The sequence below is a fragment of the Psittacula echo genome (genome assembly GCF_963264785.1).
Source record: "Psittacula echo genome assembly, chromosome: 4".
Classification (NCBI taxonomy): Eukaryota; Metazoa; Chordata; class Aves; order Psittaciformes; family Psittacidae; genus Psittacula; species Psittacula echo.
Genome location: NC_137738.1, coordinates 45,985,617 through 46,006,222, shown reverse-complemented (window position 1 = coordinate 46,006,222; position 20,606 = coordinate 45,985,617). Strand labels below are relative to the sequence as shown.

Below are 20,606 nucleotides of genomic sequence, written 5' to 3'. Positions count from 1 at the left end.
CACGTGCCATAGCTTTTGGCCAAACCAACAGGTATGGGAAATATCACCTTGGGGAAAACAGGAAACACAACCAAAACAAATAAAGTAAAAAGAAAAAAAAAATAAAAACCCAACCAACCAACCAAACAAACAAAACGCCAAACAAACCACAAAAACCCCATAAACGAAAGGAACTCCACAAATCCAGATGCTGGAATTCTCCAGCCCCCCTAGGAAGACAGGATAAGCATAGGATAATCCTCGTTTACATAACTTTTTCCAAACAAAACCTGAGACAGGCATGTTTTCACACCGTTTGTTTGCTTATTCTCTAAACCCATGCCGAGAAATTAAGGGAGCCCCGCACCCCCTCTGGCCGCCGTGCCATGCCATGCAGTGCGGCCGGGTGCTGGGCAGCGCTTCGACGGGCACCGGCTCTCCTGGCGGTGCAGGGCTGTGCCTTTCCTCTCTGTCCTGCCTGGGGAACGCACAGCCCCACGCCGCGGCGGAGACCAGACCCTGCGGTTATAGAGAGAGTCCCGGCCGCTTTGGCCCCTTCGTCCCCCCCCACCCCCTCGGCGGCTGCGCGGAGCCCGACAGCAACAAGGGGTGGGCGGCGGTAGGGAGGGTGGCCGACCACACGGGGGCGCCGTGGTGCCGCCGGCCGCGCAGCGCAGGTGGCGACAGCAGCCGCACTGAGCAGGGCCGGACCGCTCACATAACGCCGGAGATCCCGCGGCGGTGCAGGCCCGGGGTGTAGCAGTGGGGCCCCGTTGGTGAGGAGGCAGCTGCCCACCTACAGCCCCCAGCCCCAGCGCCCACTCGTTGCAGAAGGCATAGGACTGCGTTAATTGGCACCTAGTTTTCCACTGAGCATGTCTAGGGCGTCAAGGCAGTTTAGAACTGATCTCCCTTCCAAATAAAGCGCCATGTCTATTTATGACCATGGCTTACAGAGGAGCAGATCTCATGTACCATGTTGGAAGTTCTTGAAAGCCAGCCAAAGCACAGAGGTCAAGTTTCCTGAATGCAACTTAACAAGACGCAAGACAACGTCCTTTGCGAGGATCTGGCGGTAGCTGGAAAAGTGGGTCACTGCGTGCTTCACTAATCGCTGAGTTCCAATGATAAATTACTTTGGCATATTTATAAACAGTGTGGGGGCTAGAGAGGACCTACGTAAAGGCCTGTTACAGCTTCAGCCGTGGGAGCCAGTGGAAGCACTGCCAAGAAGTGTACGTTGGGAACACGCAGGTCAGGACCCCAGTATTGCTTGGGGGATGATACTATGGACACGCAAATTTGTTGTGCTATCCACTGGGATCTAAAATGAGAACTAAAGGGACAAGGTAGGCAATATGATTGTTCTGCAAATTTCCCCTGAGTCTACTTTTAAGACATCTTAAAACTCTTCGCTGATGCCTTGCCCAATGCCACTGCCTTCAGGAGCTGCTGCTGTTCAGAGGCAGCAGCTCTCAGGCAGCAGCTCTCAGGAGTTCTACGAGGAGTCATAAGCAAATAGACTCTATCAGTGCGCAAGTGAAACTGCTTGTTCTTGGAAAAGCTTAAATGGACGCATTTAATGTTGACAGACTTAAGTAGTGACGTCTCAATTGTGAAGAATCTGTTTAACCAACTGTATGACGCAAAATTGCTTATCATTAAAGCGAGAACATTCCCTTTTGGTTTAAGAGATCCTATAGGCTTTAAACATCTCTGCAATTTGGTATGCACATAATTTGGTAGTTTGTTTTACAAGAAGTTGATTAGAATCAGAAAAATCACCCTCCCAAACTCCAGCAGAAGAGGGCAATGCAACGCATGCAGATCAAACAGACATAAAATGGGAAAAGTATTTTTATAGTGGCAAGTTGAGCAATGGCTATAGCTGTATTCTTCTAATCACTCCTTTGTTATTGGTGAGTTGGTAAGTCATGATTCACTGACATTCGATGTTAAATTTACTGTCACAAAAATGTTAGCAATCCCTGGCTGAAACCAGGTTGACTTTTTGACAATTTATTGGGTGCTGAGAGTTGTCTAAGAACAGGCTGTTCCTGCCTGAAGAGAGCATTTTGTCGTAAGGTTTTCCCAGGTGTGGAAACACTCCCTTCTGTCCACTTTTGCTAAGACTTTGATACAAGCATGCATTTATTTACTTATATCCATAAAACATATTAGCTGCTTCGTGTCTGCAAGGCAAAGAAGGCCAAGTATCACTTTTCTCACCAGCTGGGACAATTTTAGCAATAGCTATCAGTTTGATTTCCCAGCTTGACCCAAAACACTGCTATTTACACTCCCATTGTGTGGCAATATCCTCCCCTATTTACATTCTCAGGCTTAAATTTTAACTACAACCACCATGCTGGCTTTCTTACTAATAAATTCAGAAGATGTGGCTGAAAAAGTAAGCAGAAAGAAAGCACGGTGTTATTGCCCGTTTTGAACCTGAGAAGCATGGCTAAATGGAATTACATGTATTATTAGGGTCCTGATCCCACAGTCCTCACTTAAGTAATAACTTGTGCAGGAGCTTTGGCAAAGGCCGAGTGGGGGCAGAAGGCTGTAACTGTTGGCACTAAAGGAGCAAGATGTCAATTGCCTTATGATAATGGACATTTTTCTCCCAAATATTTAAAGTAGACCTGTTTGGATTTGTATTGGTGGCTTCAGTTGGTCCCAAGTTCTGGGAGACAGGGGTCAGAGATGTCCCACGGTGGAATACTTTTAAGATATATTCTCCTTCTCCCAAGTCACTGGAAATTAAACACAATTGGTTCTGGTGCGATGCAGAGCTGGATTGATGCAGCAATCTCCTGTGTTAGCCCTGCAGGGCGAGAGGGACAGGACAACACCCCCCACCCTCCCTCCCCAAGTTACAGATACTTGTACAGCACTTGATCTGTTTACATAGCTCTTTCAGGTGAGATAATAAATATACAAAAGAACAAAGTCTACTATATAAATGAAAGCAGATTTATAAAATTACAAGTTTAATAGATAAATATAATAAATACTTTATGCATCATAACTCTGGACAACTACATTTAAAGCAAGTATGTTGGCAAGTCACAAAAAAGTTGCGCCTCGGCAACTTTATTTTTCAGAAAACCACACTGACAGGCATATTACAACGTTACGTATGAGGCTTTATGCTGTAAGTATGTTTAAATCCCACTCACCTACCAAGTTCACCATGACATATATATGGGTGTAGTGTACCTTCTATTTTGGAATGTCTTTTTGCACACTAACACGGTTGTACAGATAGATGTTCTACTTACCAGGGGGAGTGGGGAAGAGTTTTGAAGAAAAATACTGGTAAATGACTTCTAGAAAAACTAAAGCATTTCTTAACTTTTTATTGACATTGGCAAATTAAAATAGAATAAATTAACAATATTTTCTCAAAAAAATGTTTTGTACAAAAATACTGTCAAAATTTCCTGAAAAGCTTTCAACACAGTAGTATCTTTTCATGTACTGAATAAACTATATTAGCACAGTGTCAAAACGCTGAAGATGGAAACAAAATAATAATAATTAAAAAAAAAAAATATCTGTGAAATGTTTGCCACTAGGTCAACATTCCATCCACACCATATTATTGTCTGTACATATATGGGGGAGGGGGAATGGGTAGCAGACTTTTTAAGTAATAGTATTACTTGTCCTGATCTGGAAAGGTTTGGCCCACATCTGTTAAGCTTCCAGTTTAGCATATTGGAAAAAAAAAAGATAAAATAAATTATTGGTCTGCACTGCAATGCATAGTTAAAAATTAAGCAAGATGGCAGCATTTGTGCAGTAGGATCTGCCCTTCAAAGTTCATGCAACCAACTAATGCAGGTTTGTTTTTTTTTTGTCCCTGTTCACTCAGAATTTGAATGCGGTTCAAGTCGTTGGAAATCATCGCTTACAAAATCCACCAGATTAAGCAATTTGCCAAGATTAATGTCTAACAGTTCAGCACTGTGGGAATTATGGGCACGTTACTGCAAGGAAATGAAGAGAACAAGGAGGGGAAGGGGGGGGCAATCAACATAAAAATGTAAGAGTTCGCTAGAAATTATGGCTACAGGAGGGGACGTGAATGTCAAAGCTACAAAAAAAAAGTGGCAGCAATTTAAAAAAAAAAAAAAAAAAAAAAAAGAGAATTTGTACAAGCGCATAGTTGACTCTTGCTTTCCAGATTCTCACCTTTTCAAGCCCCGAAAAGTGAGACACCGTGTCTAGGGGAATGTTTTCATTCGCACCGATAGAAAGTCCTTTGTTTGTTTTAAATGAATCAGCAGCTCACCCTGCTGGGCTGCTGTTTGCAAACGAAGTCTGTCATGAAGTCAAACTCGTTCTGTCCCAACCACAGCTCGGGAAGCTCCTTGATGCGATCCAGCCCCATTTCGATGACTAAGGACATGAGGACCTCCTCGTCGATGAAGTCAGTGTCTATGACATTGGGCGGCAGCATTGCTGCGGGGACGTGGGGGACAGTAGGCGGTAGCCCGCTCCCGCTCCCACCGCTCCCGCCGCCGCCGTGCTTGGGGTTGCAGTCCCTGAAATGCTGCTGGCTGCTGCCGTTCAGCTGGTGGCTGCCGGGGTGCAAGTCCGGCATGTAGTGGCTGTGGGGGTAAGGGTGGTGGCTGAAGTACTGGTTGTTCAGCTTCTGGAGCTGCATGCTGGCACTCAGCTGCCCTCCCGGGCTGGCGACGGGGGGGGCCAGGAACTGGGAGCCGCCGAAGCGGGCGGCGGGAGCCAGGCTGCCGGCCGGGTGCCCTCCGCTCACGCTGCCCGGCCCCACGGCGTGCCTCGCCCCGCCACTCGCGTTCAGGCTCCCAGCGCCGTAGTGGAGGTGCTCGCCCATTAGGGCGCTGAAGGCGTGCTGCTGCTGCGGTGGCGGCGGCGCCTGGTGCTGGTGGTGGTGGGGGGTTGGAAACTGCCCCATGCTCATCCGGTGCGCAGGGTGGTGGTGCAGCCCGCCGGATCCGTCCGGGAATCGTCCGTGGTTCATGGCCATCATGTGGTCTGCCATCGCCCACCTGGAAAGTTAGCGTGTGAATACATTAAGAAAATACACCCTCGGACATCCATCTAGCCATTCAGCCATGCAGTCAACTGCCCTCTCCCGGTCCGGCTGCATCTGCCTGGCTCTGGGAGCAGCTACTTCTTCGGTCTCGCCGTCCTCTCTTTCTCGGTGGGATAGAGGTGAAAAAAAAAAAAATAAAAAAAGGAAAAAAAAACCCAAACAAAAAAAACCCCAAACCCACCAAAAAACCGTTTCCTACCGCGGCTCCTCCGTGCAGTACAAAGGGAAAAATAAACGCGGAGCAAATGCCGGTCCCCTCCGCTAATCCAGCGAGCATCACACGCCTTCCCACTCGCTCCAAGTTGTCCAGCACCCACCGGCGGGGAGCGGTGCCGTTCCGTACCCTGCTATACCGTATCGTACCGTACCACGGGCCGCCACCACCGCCGCCCCGCGAGGGCAGGAGCCGGCCGAGACCCCTCTCCGGCGGGGAAGGCGGTGGGTTTCCGCGGCACGCTCGCCAACTTGCGGGGAACAAGCGAAGAATTGGCAAGTCCCACCTAGCCGCTGCCGGCAACTTTTGGAATGGAGTCCGAATTTTTTTGATAAAAACACGGTTACGCACAGATAAGGAGGCAGAGCCGGGCAGCCGGGAAACACCTTTCCTCGCGTGTTTAATCAGTCACATTTTTCCTGTTGCACACAAAAGGGACACCCGGCACCAGCTACGAGAACGCCGCACTCACCTCCCGGCTTCTTCCTCCTCTTGCTTCGAAGGTGGCGGTGAAATCGGTTAGCAGAAGTCACCCAGCATAGAGAGGGCGGCCCCGGCTCCCTCCCCGGCGCGGTGGTCGCTGCCGCAGCCCCGGCGCTGCGCTGCGCTTCACTCCTCTGCGAGGCTCATCGGCACTTGCCAACAATGAGCTGTGTTTCTTACACGGCTTTGGCCACGGCTAATATAGGATTTCAGAAGGGAGGAGCAAAACCCTTACAGGCAACCAGAAGTAAAACCTGGAGCAAGCGAGGGGAAAAAAAAAAGGAAAGAAAAAAACCCCCACCAAAACCAGCCCCAAGCCCAGCACCCAGCGCGCACACACACACGCATACACAGACACAGGCAGGGGCACACGCGTGCAAAGTGACACGCGAGAAGGGGCACGGCGGCTCAGGGAGGCAGCCAGCACCCCGCTCCTCTCGGCTGGGCCACACGTGTCCATAGGTTGCTCCCCCGAGAACAAAGCGGGGCTCCGCAGCGGGCAGCACCCCCACCGCCCCTCACCCGCCTCTGGTCCGTTCTCTTTCAGGCACCGCCGGGCTTCCTCACGCCCCGGCCGCTCGTGGCGCTATGGACACGCGTGGGGCTGGGCGCTCCGGGACGCTGCCTGGGCAGGGCGAGGTCTGTCCCGTCTCCCCGTAGCCTGGCTTCGCTGCCGTGCAGGTGCCCGGCCCCGCCGGCGGGAGCCCCCGGACACGCGTGGGTGCCCCTTGGGGCCCTGACCGTCTCCCGGAGGCGAGATCCGAGATCCACCTTTTTCCGCAGACACGGGCGCTGCATGCAGGAGGGGAAGTTGGGGGTGCCGCCCCCCCCCCCCTTCTTTCCATCTCTGGTATTTGCCCCACGGGGTGTGCAGGGTGAGTGCCCACCCGCCCTTGCCCTTGGCTGGGTTAGTGGATTTATTAGTTATTTATGATTGTTTTTCGGGGAATGGCAAAGGAAACCTGAACACACGGAGCATGGTGGGTACACGCTTTGCAAAGATTGTCAGCCTGGCTGAGCACATCCCCTATCAGTGCCCTCTGCCCGGCCCTGCAGCACCGACCGGGCAGGACCACGCGTGTGTGAACCCACCATCACCAGCATCACCCTGAGACTAGTGCTCCTGCCTCTTACTCCACATCCACCAGCACCCTGTGGACAGATGGCTAGGTTGAAGCAGCGGGGAAGTGCAGAGAGCCTGGGAGGCCTGGCCTGCAGCAGGGAAGTTCTGGATGGAAGCCCATTTTCAGCAGTGCCTTTGCCTGGCTTTTTGCTCCCTCTCTCCAATTCCCTCTTTTCAGCTGCCCACGGGCACACCAAAGGGGGCAGCGGTAGGCAAGGCACAGTTCCTGGACAGAAGGAACTGTATCGGTTTGCTTTTGAGGTCAAAGCTGCCATCATATAGGTTGAGATGCAGGACGACCTCCCCAGACACAAGGAATTGTGTGCGCCTTTTTTGAGGTCAACACAGCCATCATGTAGGCTGACATGGGGTTTCTGCTCCTACACACACTCCACAAGGATGCAGGAGGTCCCCGGGGAGGCAGAGGAGGGGGCAAGTGGGATGCTTCAAGATGATGTCCAGGTGGCAGCCCTCTTGGCCCCTTTTGGGTGGGCTAGGAACTCACCTGCCTGCAGTGTGCTATGAAGGGAGGGTTAGCCGCAGCTCAGCTGGAGCTTCCATCATCCCCCTAGTGGAAGCAGAGTTAGGCTCCTGGGCACAGGTGTGGCGTGATGGATTAGACAAGGGTAATTCCCTCTGTGGCTGGTGTAGTCCTCATCAAAGCCATGCAGGCAGGCAGCAGTGGGCAGGCACATACAAGACACCAGAAAAATACCCAGCTGACACCTCAGCTATGAGGGACAGGAGGGATGGAATCAAAGTCCTGGGAGGAGAGGAAGCGTTACAAATGTCAGAGTTACCTCGAGGAAGTGATCTCATCCTGCAGCTCGCTTTCCAGCAGTGATTAAGTAAGGTGCCCACCAGGATTTCACCTTTTAGTCTTCAAATGTGTGCAAGCAGGTGGACATCTGGGAGTTGCTGTTGAATCAGAAGCCCCAGTATGGGCCGGGATGGTGAGGAAAGCAACAGTACGTTTCTGGAGATTTTTCCTTCTTGTGACTGTGCAGGTTTTACAGGGCAAAACAATGAATAATAAGATCCTGTTCCATTTGGCAAGCAGTCAGCTGTGTATCATGACAAGTGGTTTGTTTAATGTCACATATCCATGGTGATACTGGTATGCCTTTTTGCTCTCCACTGCCTTAAGTTTGTGATCCTTTTTGAAGCCAAGCACACATCATATCACCACCCTGCAAATGCCCTTTCCTATTTTCGGCTTTCAGATGCTGGAAGCTGCCAGCTTGCCAAAGTGAATGATGGACAGTTGGTATGAGACTGTCAGAAACAACAGTAGGGAAGTCACAGCCTCCATGCGACCTCACTCATACAAAGCTTGTCTTCAGGTATTTACAGCACAAACACAAAGAACTAGGCAGGATGGAGCTTCCTTCATCAGTGGTTGCAAAGAGGTCCAGATAATGCTCTGCGAAGTGGTGCCAGATGAGCCAAGTTTGTCGTATATGGCCATAGCGAAGTGGGAACACAATCAGTTGGTTGCTTTCCAGGAAATGGCTGGAAGACTGGTGACAGGCAGCTAGGGGAATGCAGGACAAAGGATGAGCCCATCACCGCTGAGCAAGCAGGAAGCCCTGAATCTCATTCGTTTGCCTCTTCTGATCTAAATAATCTACGGCTATTTAAAGAAATCTTTTCACACATATTCTTCGAAGTCTTCAACATACCTGAACTGCTTCTTCTGTCAAACAGCAAGAAAGCAGGGCACTGAGAATCGGGAGAATGCTGGAGATGGCCGGGGGTGAGAATGAAAGCAGCAGGGTTTTCAGTGCTGAATCCGAGTGGAGCTGAAAGCAGATTGTGACTGCTGTGCCCGTCTAAGAGGAATCACTGAGAGAGAGCAAACACGACCATAGAAAAGAAGAGAAAAGATGGATGTTCAGTTGAGTGTTAATATTTGGGATCAGAAGTTCAGGCAGGCACTGAGGCTGGGTTGCAGATGCAGCCTTGCTCACTCTTTCCAGACTGGAATGCCTGCAGAGTGTGGTGAAAGGAAGGAAAGGAAAATCAAAAAGGAGAGTCCCAGATGGTGTTTTTCCAGGTATTTACTGGAAGTGTTTGAGCCAGATTAATGCTTGTAGTTCCAGGGATATATCACTGGAGCAAAAAACACAGGGCAAGGGATTTGAGGGGGACTTGGACATCTAAGTCCGTTTTTGCAGTTCTGAAAATACAGTCCCTAACTCTGAGACTTTTCTGTCCCAGATCTCCATGGAGGTGAATTTCTATGTGTTCCCTCCAATGCTGACACAAAGCAGTCAGTCAGGAAAACCCAGTTCAGGACATCTGCTAGGGTTATCTGGTAGGAAATTTTATATTAGAATGATATCCTGGAATAAATGCCCTTTCTGTAGAAATGATTAAGCTCTGCTATTGAGAAGACAAGCCATGATTTTCTGGCTGCTCTTGCTTTTGACCTCCTCAGAGCTTCCTTTAATACCACCCTTCCCTGGGGCACCTGGCGCTTGGAAGGGAATTGTGGCGCAGGAGCTCCCCAGCTCTTTGCTTTACTAGTTCTGAGCTGGATGGCTGCCACTGGTTTCACTGCCCACCTCAAGGAAAAACAATAAACATGTCAAGTTTGTTCCAGATGGGCACCCAGGAAGCAGAGAAATCTGTTTTGGTCTCTCAACATGCCTTTTTTCCCCCTGGAATTCCCTTTGTGAGAAGAACAGTGCATTTTTTTTTGCCTGTGGGGTGAAAAAACAGGGGTTTTGATTGGAAAAAGTTCCATTGTCTGACATGCTTCACTGAGAGACGTATTAGTCTTCTATGACTAGGGGATAAGAGTGGACACAAGATTACCCATGGGTCTGGGCGTGAGATCCTCAAGAATCCAGGTGGGAAGGAATTACCTTGGCAAATTTGGCTGTTTGAACAGCAGGAAAGTCCAGACAATGGCAGAACATTGCATTAACTCACTTCACTTAGCTCAATACCAGCACAAGCTTCCTAAAGCCAGTGCAGCTCCCCTCTGCTAGTTCAGACACCAGCCACGGCAGGACTGAACACCTGCCCTTCCATTCCAACCACCTACTCTCCTGGGGAAGGCTTCTCTTCAGTGAAGTGCTGCTCTTCAGTGAGGTACTGCCCCGATGCATGGGTAGGCAGCCCAAGCGTGGAAGAGACGATACACTGGGGATTTCTTCCAGTGGTGGTGTACATTACAAGGAGTTACTGGAGTGATGTCAAAGCAAATCTGTACTCTGTTCCTCACAGCTGGCTAGTGTGGGAAAGTTGGTGGAAACACAGAGAGGGACGGAGCATGCGCTATCTCTATTAGTCAGCACAGGACTTGCTTTTCCTTTGCCAGGTTTCACAAGGCAATCCATCACTGCCCTGATTGGAAGTGATCACTGCTGAGAACGGGGGTTACTAGTGTATTTGTTGGCAACCAATCTTTATGAAAAGCAAAGAGTTATCCAGAGCAAGGAACTTCCTGAAGCATTTGGAGGTATGTTAGACTGCTTTGTATGCTTGCATTGCTTGTTGGTGTGCCAGAAACCAAAGATGTACACATCAAAGTGCTGTTCTAAATGAAGGAGCACAGCAATGCAAATTGTGCTCCTTTCTGCCCACCCACCTTTTCCTGTTTGTTTAGATGGCTCAAGATAGTAACGTGTTGGTATATTTTATTTTGGTAATAATGAATGTGGCTTTGCACCCTTCATCTGCATTGTCTTAGTCTGTGAGAATATCTTGGGAAGGGTGACAAGCTCCATTGTTTTACTGTTACAGCCCTCTCTGCGTGCTCCTTCAAGCCTGTGTGATTGCAACCAATGTTCTTCCTTAAATGTAATTTCACTGCAAGGTAATTTCTTTGAAAAAGTAACTTGGTAAAAATGGGAAAACTTATTAAGAACATTATTTCTTAAAGAGGCTCAAGAGGTTGTAAATATGCAAAATAAACAGACATGTAAGTAAATCATTAATCAAGTATCATTCTGTTTGTATCCTGTCATGCAGAACCCCAGCATGGACAATTTTGCTACTCTTTCCTGTTGAGTATCAGTGGGAACCAGAAATAACAAAAGGAAAACGTTCAGGTGACTTTGATAGCAGTTTCTGTAGTAAACCAAATGACACCAGGTTCAATTAGAGCACAGAGATGGAAAGCAGTCACCAGCTAGGCAGTAGGAACTGAATTTTGTTCTGTTTGAAGACTGAGCCATGTAATAATGCTACTGTTTTGGGTCAACAAGGACTTTTAAAAATTTCAGGTAGAACAAAATGTTTTATTTAATTAAAAATTATTAGAAAGCAGAGTACATAGTCCTAAGTACGTATTAGACCTGGATGATTACACCTGAAGTGTTCATTGCATACATTCTGTAATTAATTGAGCTGGTAGTTGACAAGTAATTTATTTGAAGTCCACCAAATAATTGAAGTTTATTATTAGAATGAATTGGAATGTTCCAAACCCTGAAAGAGTTATGATTACAAATATAGGACTTAATCCAGGATATGTTTATACACACTATTAACAGTCACATATTTTAAGCAAATAATTTCACGCAGTACCCTACTCTCTCGTGTCTGCATACAAATACACTATTTTAAATCAGTGGGGCTGTGCAGGAAGTAAGGTACTTCTCAGTATGAGTAACGCTGACAAAATTTAACTTCTCAAACCACCAACCAATCAAATTGTCAATTTAAATCCAACAGCGGTCTGTACTTGGGACTGGATTTCCAGGTGGTTGCATCTTTACAGCCCAACAGTCCGCTTGAGACACTGATCTGTGTGAGTGTCTGGCCTGGAGTTTAATAATACCCAGTCTAAAATGTAATTATATTATTCCATTGATTAAGTCTACATTTTGCCTTTGCAGTTCCAATATTTCTGTCATGAAGAAAATGTTAGTAAAATTAACGTAATGGTTACATAAGAGAAATGTTCTGTTGCTGTATTGAATGTTAATGTAGATTTGGATAAGCACATATTTTGGACATGATTATTGGACCTGACAGTATCATATGCAGCAGAATCTTTGTAAATTACATGAGAAATACTGACTTACGTGGCATTCTACCAGGGTTCAGTGTACAGCAAACGAGTGTGTGTCAAAACAGTGCTGTAGCATGGAGGAAAATAGTTCTTCAGTACATATATATCACCATGGTCATGAATGCTTCTCCAGCATCCTCGCTACTTTGAATTTTATTTAAATAAATAGGGAAGTAGTTTAATCCTCTTGATGAAGACACAAGCAGCTGTGGTGTTGGTCACGTGTCACACATTGTCAGCAGACAGTTGCAGTTTCAGTTACATTTTCTCCTTTGATTTGATTATGCTTTTTTCCTAAATTAAATAATGTGTGTACTGTGTGGTAATGGTAGCATCATTCATTCCAGGCCTTGACGAATATGCTGTGGGTTCAGGAGAATTTGTAAGCAATAAACCTTTTCATTTCATTCAGCATTTTAGGCAACTTATTTCGCATACACCTTCTGCAGTGTGGTTTCCTTTTGCAAGTATGAAGGATCTGGGAATCATTCCAGTCTGACCCATCTTTTCAGTGAATTTTCACTTCATTTCTCTAGTTGATAGCCTGTAACTCTTTTTACTGCAAGCCTCTCTTTTGAGGCTTTACATTTCAAGTTGGGTCTCCTCTCAATCTAGTACTTCACATTGTTTTTCTCTGGAACACCGATATGTTATCTTACCTTTCTGTGGCAAGGGTTAATCTCGCTCAGACAGGCCATTCTCAGTGTAGAAGATGCCTATCTGTGCTTCTCCCTTCCTGAAGCTTGCTGCAGAGGAGGCTTGCTCCTATCCCTCACAAGATTACTTACACACTTTCTGTGTGGATTACTTCCTGTTTTCCCTCAGCCTTTCGTTTTGGTTGGCACCAGGAAGTGTTGTTTCCACTTTTGTAAGTAGCTGTTTTGTGAACCATAGGATTCAGAAGCAATGGACTTGATTTCAGTACATTTCAAGTTTTGCTCTGAAATATGTACACTAAGTCGGTCGGACCCCGGAAAAATAATGCAAAGAAAATAAATGTAAAAAGTTCAAAATAGTTTATATTTTCTAAAACTAGTTAAACATAAAGTTTTGTGGCCTCTTATTTGGCAACATAAAGACAAACTCAGTTTTCTTCTCAGACATTTCTTTGTGAGAGCTGCAAAATTTGATACATTGATTTTTTTAATTGATTAATTTCACTTTAAGTTTGTTTTAGGAAGGCAAAGCAGATATATGTGATTTTTCACACTTTGCTGTTCTTATGTGTCATTCTGATGATATCATACTTGAGCACTAATAATACTACTACTTGCCTTTTACATAAATTAGCACTTTACAGCTTCAGAGCATAATACCAACATTGCCAAATTACTCTAGAATTGAGCATGCACTCTTCTCCTTTTAAAGTAGAAGCTGATGGATTTAAATAGTGATATGTAATCAGAAAGGAAAACAAGTCCTTTAACAGCCTGTGTAGTGGTCTCATCAACAGGCCTGGAGCCAGGGTATTTGTTCTCCCCCGTCTCCCAATTCCAGCAATGCAATGAAAGTCAGACTTGAGCACCCAAATTCCTTTCCCTTTGTTAAAGTCTCACACAGACCTCAGTTTCTCTTTCTATAAAATGGAAAAACTCCTAGAAAGTGCCTAAGAGATCTTTTTGGGTGAATGCCTAAGTGTCACTACTGTGGCCATAGATATTTGATGTCAAAAAGATTTTAAAGCTATCTCAGTTTTCTGCTTTTATTTCAGAGTATGAGTGGGACCCTGGCCACCTTAATGTCAGTCATTATCATCACTGACTTCAGTGGAGGCAAAGTCCACCCTGGTACTTTTAATCTCACACAAAAGATAACCCTTCCAACAACCTCTTGGCAGCATCTCCTCGCAGCACTCGCTCCCATCCAAGCCACAGGACAAAATGCTCCCCTCTCTTCTCTGCCTTGTCTGTGTCCTAAATATTCCACTCCCAGTGTCTCCTGCCAATTACCTCTGCAAGAATCTTTGGAGGCTCTTGCTTCCTTTCTGCTCCAGGATGAATTATCCCTGCAAACTTTCAATCCTCATAGCTCTTGTCCAGGAAGATCACTGCATTTTTCCTTCCAAATAGCCCATTTCCTGCAGCTACATGCAACACCGCCCACCAAATCATTCACACTGGGAATGGCAGCAGTCCAGAAATGTATTGTCCATCACAGAAGTTATGGTCTTCAACAACAACTTCTTTGCATAACCACATCCACAGCTTCTCTCTTCCCTTCAGACTCTGACACCCCAATAACCACTTTCCATTCATGTAGAAAGTGTTAAGTCTAATAATTTCCCTCACTGTAATGCCCATGCTCAATAAAACCAATACCCTGTAGTTTGCTCTGGTATGGAAGGTGTTCAGCAACAGGAAGAATGTGTTAGGGATTTTACATGCATCTGAAGATGTCTACAGGATCTTTAGTAAAATATGTCCTTCAAGTGAGAGGCTAGCTTACCATTCTATCTCCTGAGGTTGCTCTCCCACCAGTCCCGTGTTAGGTTAGGAAGGTGGTTATTAGTACTAATAAACATGTACGTATAGCTTTTACTCCTCCAGCAGTTTGAGAAATATCCACTGCTCTGTATTTTTATTTACAGATTTTCTAAAAGTCTTCACATTTAAGGGCAAAAGTCCTGTCAGTTTGGAACATTTTATGAACATTTCATTCATTGTCTATATATTGTGTATAAATTTTCAAGGCTAGTTGATTGCTCAAGAATATTTACATTGCTTGTGGAATAAAACGAACAGCTCTTTGACTAATACTGGCTCAAATTCATTGTATAGTTCTGATTAATGCTATTTTCAACTGTAATATAAGGTTCATTGCTGCTCATGCATTATGGCTGGCTATCCCTGGTTCTATTTTTGTTAGCACAGCACAAGGGAACTTGATTTCAGAAAGAACAAATAGCTAAAAGGGTATCTGAAATTCAGTCACACGTATTTTGCCTGAAGATAGGTATTCATAGCATAGAAAAAGCTGCTGGTACACTGAGTTCAGTGTCTGCCTACTAGCAGTGCCAACACTAACGTCTTCTAAAGAACTCATAATGCATCAGGCATTCAACAACACTATACCTGGGGAAAGATTCCCTTGTGGTCATACAACTGAGAAGACAAACCTCTAATATAAAGCAATTCACCAGTTATATCATCACTGATGGAGACATAAATCTGAGAGATTTCTATCTTAACCCTGCTGGGTCTTCAACATCTGAAGTTGGAGGCTCTTGTCACTTTTATTTTCTGTACAACTGATGAAATGGTATCTCCTTGGTTTATATAATCAGTTCTACTGATTACAGCAGTTAATGGAGTGACTGTATTTTAATGTATATTTAAGTTTCCTTATTTTGGTGGTAAACAAAACTATTTATGACAGGAACAGTTTATGACCAGCTTTCTACAGATTAGTTAGCTATACACTGCATTGATAAGCTTTGTCCTTTTGAGTGTTTCATTATTATTGAACAAGGTACACAACCATGCCATGTACCATGTCAAGGTTATCCTTCATTGTACAAACAGTCCTGTACTCTTTCTTTAAAAGCCATCATTCTGCCCAGTTAAGGTGCTGAGAGCCTAGGATGCACTGTAGTCAGTGACAGGAGAGATGACCCTGGCACTTAGCAGGACAAGGTCATTCAGTTTATTCTGTAGGCAGATTTCTCTTCCATATCCCTCTAAGGCTGGCTAACTGAAACTTTCTATCAATACTTAATATAATCATATTACAATATTTTCTGTCATCCACTTTTTTATTACAGCTTCTTTTCTGAGTTTGACCACTGCAGCACACTGAGCAGACGTCTTCATTAAGCTGTCCACACTGATGCCTCAATCTTTCTGTTGAAAGGTTACAATTAATTCAGAACCCATCTGTGTATACGAGTAGTTTAAATCATGCCTTCCAAGGCGCATTGCTCTGCACTTATCTGCACCACATTCCCTCTGCTGACGCATTACTCAGTTACTTAGTGTTGTTGAGGCTTACTGAGGTGCCTCACGATCTGCTGGCCTTGTCTTGTGTGTTGCTCTGACATATACAGCCTTTATAGTAAGTCCTCAGAAAGTTCAATAAACAGTGCTGCTGTTTGTCTTGATCCTTGAGGCACCCCACTACCTAAATGCTGCGAAAAAAGCTGGGCAATTGTTCCTGCTCTGCCCCTGCATGCTATTCCCTAACAGGATTTGCATCCACAACTGGCACGGTGTTACCTGCTCTTCTCCTCCTGGCTACTGACTTTCCTTAGTAGCCCTTTGTGAATGGTCTTTATTCAAAGCCTTTTAACTGCTTAAATAACTTCCTCTGGTTCCCCATTACCCTGCATTTTGCTATTGCTTCACAAAATAGCTCAAAATCTGAAGATCTGGCATCAAAGCTTTCTTTCTTTTCACAAAATTTTGTCTGTTGACTCGGAAGTTTTTGTTGCTATGAGTGTTATCTCGCTGTTCCGTACATGCACGTGAGTTTCAGGCCTGTTTTGCTGTGACAGGGAGCTAGTCTATAAACTAAATCCATCCAGCGGGCTGATGACTGTTGTACAAGCCACTCTCTCTACAGAAGCAGTTCTCCCAACCACTTGAGAGCTTCAAAACTAAAATAACATTGAGAAATCACGCTCTCTCAGCAAGGACACATCCAAGTACCCACATCCCAGTCTGGGGCTGACGGAGATTTCACTTTTAACTTTGGGGTTCGGTGCTTGTGTGACTAGATTTGATACAGGCTGGTCAGCAGCTATCACCTCCCTCAGGAGTTTTTGTTTTGCCCGCAGGAGGTGCTCCTTTCTGACACCAGGCTGAGCGAGCCAGCACTTCCCATCCCCTTGAAGCTCCTTCCTCCCTGCCACCCCACAGACCCCTTGCCCTGGCTCCCCTCATCCCTAGCACTTCTCCTCAAGCTGCACGTCACATCTTCTACCCCTCCTTGGCCCTCTGGGTCAGCATGGTGGATGCTGTTGCCTGCACTGGCCATGGCACGGTGGGGCCAACACACTGGGAGCACCAGGGGCCAGCGGGTGCCCCTGTGTGCTGGGAGCAGGGCACGGGCATGGTGGGATTTCTTCTAGTTTTAAGGATTTGAGGCAGGCTCTGCTTTCACAGCAATTTCTTCTTGTCTGTGTGAGCTGGGACCTGCTGACTTTAAGGAGAGTTGTGGTCCCTAGTGTCAGTTCCCTGGCTGGGCCCAGGGAACCCCCCACAACTGTGTGCAGAAATCACCCAGCTTCTGGTTTGGCTTTGCATGGGTCACCTTTTTCAAACTCTTCTTTATAGGTGTAAGGAATGGAAAATTACTTAGAAAAAAGAAAGGAGGAGTTCAGGTCACCCAGTGCCAAAGTACTAAGTACTAGGGACAGCACGTAGGAGGGAAGTGGCCCAGGACCGGAGAGCAAAGCTGCTCCAAAACTGGGGCCTTCCACCAGAGGGGACACACTTTCTTCTGTAATGGGATTTTGAGGTGTTTTTTTACTTCCTCTCCATCCCTAGCTGTTAAGCACTAGTAATGGGTGAGGCACAGCTCCTGTTAAAACTTTGGAAGTGCTTAGTGGGGATAAAGCAGTCACTGGCATAGGCAGCGGTGGGGAGCTCCATCTGCATCTGTGCACTGAGCATCGCTGGTACTGCTGGGGTTAGGCTGGCCTTGTCAGTCCTGACACACTCCAGCAAAAACACTGGTGCAGACAAGGCCACTGGGCCCCAGTGCAGACACTGCAGTTTTTGAAGGTTGCCTTGTTTATTACTTGTAGGCTTTTGCTGGAAAAAACCCCCAACCCATTTAAATGTGCAAGACCAGCTGTGATTCTGGACGAGACACAACCATCATGTCAGCACAGGGCAGGAGGCAAAGATGGGAGTTTGGTTGCTTGAGGGGAAGGTTGGACTGCCTATTTTGCTGCTTTACACAGTGCAGAGCTACTGCATATCAGGACTGTAGATCCCCTTAAATGATGTGCAGCTAGATGCCGTTTTCATTATTCCAAGCAGCAGAATCAACAACAGCCTGTACCCTGAGCAGCTTCTGTGCTGACTATTCCCTCAATACGATATACTTTAGGGCACTATGCATACTGTGTGGCTGGTACTGTTGATACCACCTTGCTTTCTGAAAGCTTTCAGTTAATGGTACTCCAGTTTGGCAGAGAAAAAGCTTAAAATATTTTTACATTCATTTTCACATTAACCTCAGAGTAGACCTGCCAAATCTGACATGCTGAAAATAAGTGATACTCATTTTGGATTAATTTTAAGGCACTCTTAAAAAAGCATTACCCTTCCCCCCTTCTGATAAAGGAATTTTGCAGTTGGTTTCTATTATCCATTTAAAATCTTACTCTGCTTTTGAGGTTCTTTTTGCAATCTAATTTAAATTTCTACAGCTTGGTAGACCTGCTAAGAATTCTTAATTGGCATATGGAACAGTAAATATAAAAATAAATGGCAAAGAATAGTGGAAGAGAGCAAAACACTTTGAATAAAATAGAAACAAGGGGTGACTTTGTTGCCACTATTCCAGCAATGCAAACTTTTTCCTTTAACAGCATACTGAACACCAGTTCTCCTCCATAACAATTTATTCCCTTCTTTACACATACAGGATTTTCCTTTTCTGAATTATTTTTGGAATCATAGTTCTGCAAAATTCAATTTCCTTTTTTCACCCCTCTATTCCTCTCTCATCTTCCTTGAAACCAAGAAATTAATTTATTTCTCTAATAATTGCAGTATGGAATGGAGATTATATCATAGAAATTAGAGATGCAAATAGGCAAGTTAGGTCATTCAGCAGTGCATCTGCACTGCGATGCGTGATGACTCCCCACACTGTAACATGCTCTCTAGTGTTTTGTCCAATCCAATTTTGTAAATTGGGTTGACTTCTGTTTAAATTGGGAGGCTGTTCCATAATACAGAGAGATTACCAAGAGGAATGTCCTACATATGGCCCAGTTTAGGGATCTTTTTTTTCTTTAATCAAGCTTTTGCCATATAAGTTTTAAAAACTTCCTGCTAACACCATATCGGGAAACGTACAGAAACATGAGAACTCTGGAATGGTGATGCAGCTTGTAATCACTTTGAAGAAAACCTGAGGATTAATCTTGTCAATAAGTGCATTATGGAGACTGCTTCCACAGCAGTTCTTCCCACACAAGCGCCCATTGCCCTGAATAGGAGCTGCTCAAGTACAATAGCTGCAAAATAAATCCCACTTTATGTAGCATCCATTGAATAACAAACTAAAAGTGCAACGTATTATTACTTTATCTACAGTGTGAAAGTGTCTCAGTTGTTTTGGTATTTGAAGTGCAAAATTCTTATATAACTGCCTGAGCAGAAGTCCATTAATCTAACCCCAGAAATTTTAAAACTATTTGCCTTACTTTATTTGGTGGAGAAGGAGACAGGAGGCACAATGTTATTTAGGCACCTCACTGGGCTTGAGTGATTTCAGCATGAGCTGACTATCTACACAGCTGCTTGGTGCCTTAGACCTTAGTAGCTTTTGGCCTCAGTATTTGGCCTCCAATTCCCTTAGCTAAACACTGCTTAGGACTTATAATTCAGTAATTTGTCATATGAGGCATTAGAAAGAATAGAAGAAGCTTCAATATTTCTTTTTTTTTTTTTTTTTTTTTTTTTTTCCTAATGAATTGGCCATTGTAATGTAGCTTAATGTTGTGTTTTTGTTTCTGAAGATAAAACAGTCAGTGGGTACTGTTGGCACTTGGCTGCTTTGGAAATCCACATTCTTTTCTCAGGTGCCTGAGGCTGTACTTGGTGTTCCAGACTGGAGCAGCAATGCAGTTTTGAAGTTAATTCCCCAATTGTCTCCACTTACTGAGCTCTGGTTTAGTTTGCAAAGTTTTTTTGGTATGTGCTAACTAAATTCTGTTTCCTTTCAGAGGAGCTTCCCTCTGCTTGTACACCAAAAACTCTTTGACAGCTGGTGATGGTCCAAGCCTGTAATGGGTCCCTTCAACAGCTTTGAATCGACTGTGTGAACACACACTCAGTTAAGGGCATTGGGCTAAACCTAGTCTGAAGTGAGCTCCCCAGGCTGCTTGAACTGTAGACATAGAAGCCTCAGTACTAACAACTTTGACTGACTTATCTGCGCCTATAATGTCGAATTGTTGGCTAATGATAAACTTAGCCTGAGATTTTAGAAATATAATTTTTGGCCCCTCTGGCAGTTTGGACTCCTGTGTGCATTAGGGACTCCCTACATGCCTCTTCCAATTCCACTGGAAGAATAAGTCATCTTTCTCTCTGGCTTAATCACCTGGAAACTACATCATCTTGAATTATAATTGCTTTTTCCTATTTACAAAACCAGGAATGGTTTCTAAGAGCTCTGCTCCTCCCACATTGCTTGCTTTGCCACTTTTCCAGCTGGGTCCAGCATGATTCCAGTGCTCGGATAACAAAGCACCATCCGCAGGGTGATGTGGGTGGAGGCGCATTGAGAGGGTGTAACTGCCCACCACACATTCAGATCTCTTTTCACTGAATCAGGTGAAAAAGATAGTACTTAATGCCTTTAAGAAAGGGCTGCCTGCATGACAAGTACAAATTATACTTCATGTTCCTGTAATTTGACCAGTCAACACCTGGTCTAAAACAAGTGATATACTGTTAAAAGAGAATTCCGAAGCCACATCTAACACACAGAGGTATCATTTTGCCTATGAAATAAA

The 20,606-nt window shown here is 45.3% G+C and overlaps 1 protein-coding gene across 1 annotated transcript; it reads right to left on the bottom strand.

Moving 5' to 3' along the window:
- Nucleotides 1–3,125: 3,125 nt before the first annotated feature.
- Nucleotides 3,126–6,402, bottom strand: CITED2 (Cbp/p300 interacting transactivator with Glu/Asp rich carboxy-terminal domain 2). Its single transcript, XM_080616070.1, has 2 exons — nt 5,752–6,402; nt 3,126–5,018 (listed from the first exon to the last, which is right to left on the bottom strand). Exon 2 carries the CDS (start codon nt 5,009–5,011, stop codon nt 4,271–4,273), a length of 741 nt encoding a protein of 246 aa, XP_080472196.1. The 5' UTR covers nt 5,012–5,018; nt 5,752–6,402; the 3' UTR covers nt 3,126–4,270.
- Between the last annotated feature and the right edge of the window lie 14,204 nt (nt 6,403–20,606).

Bases quoted from the DNA above. Each gene is read 5' to 3' on its own strand.
- CITED2 (XM_080616070.1), bottom strand. From the start codon at position 5,011: ATGGCAGACCACATGATGGCCATGAACCACGGACGATTCCCGGACGGA.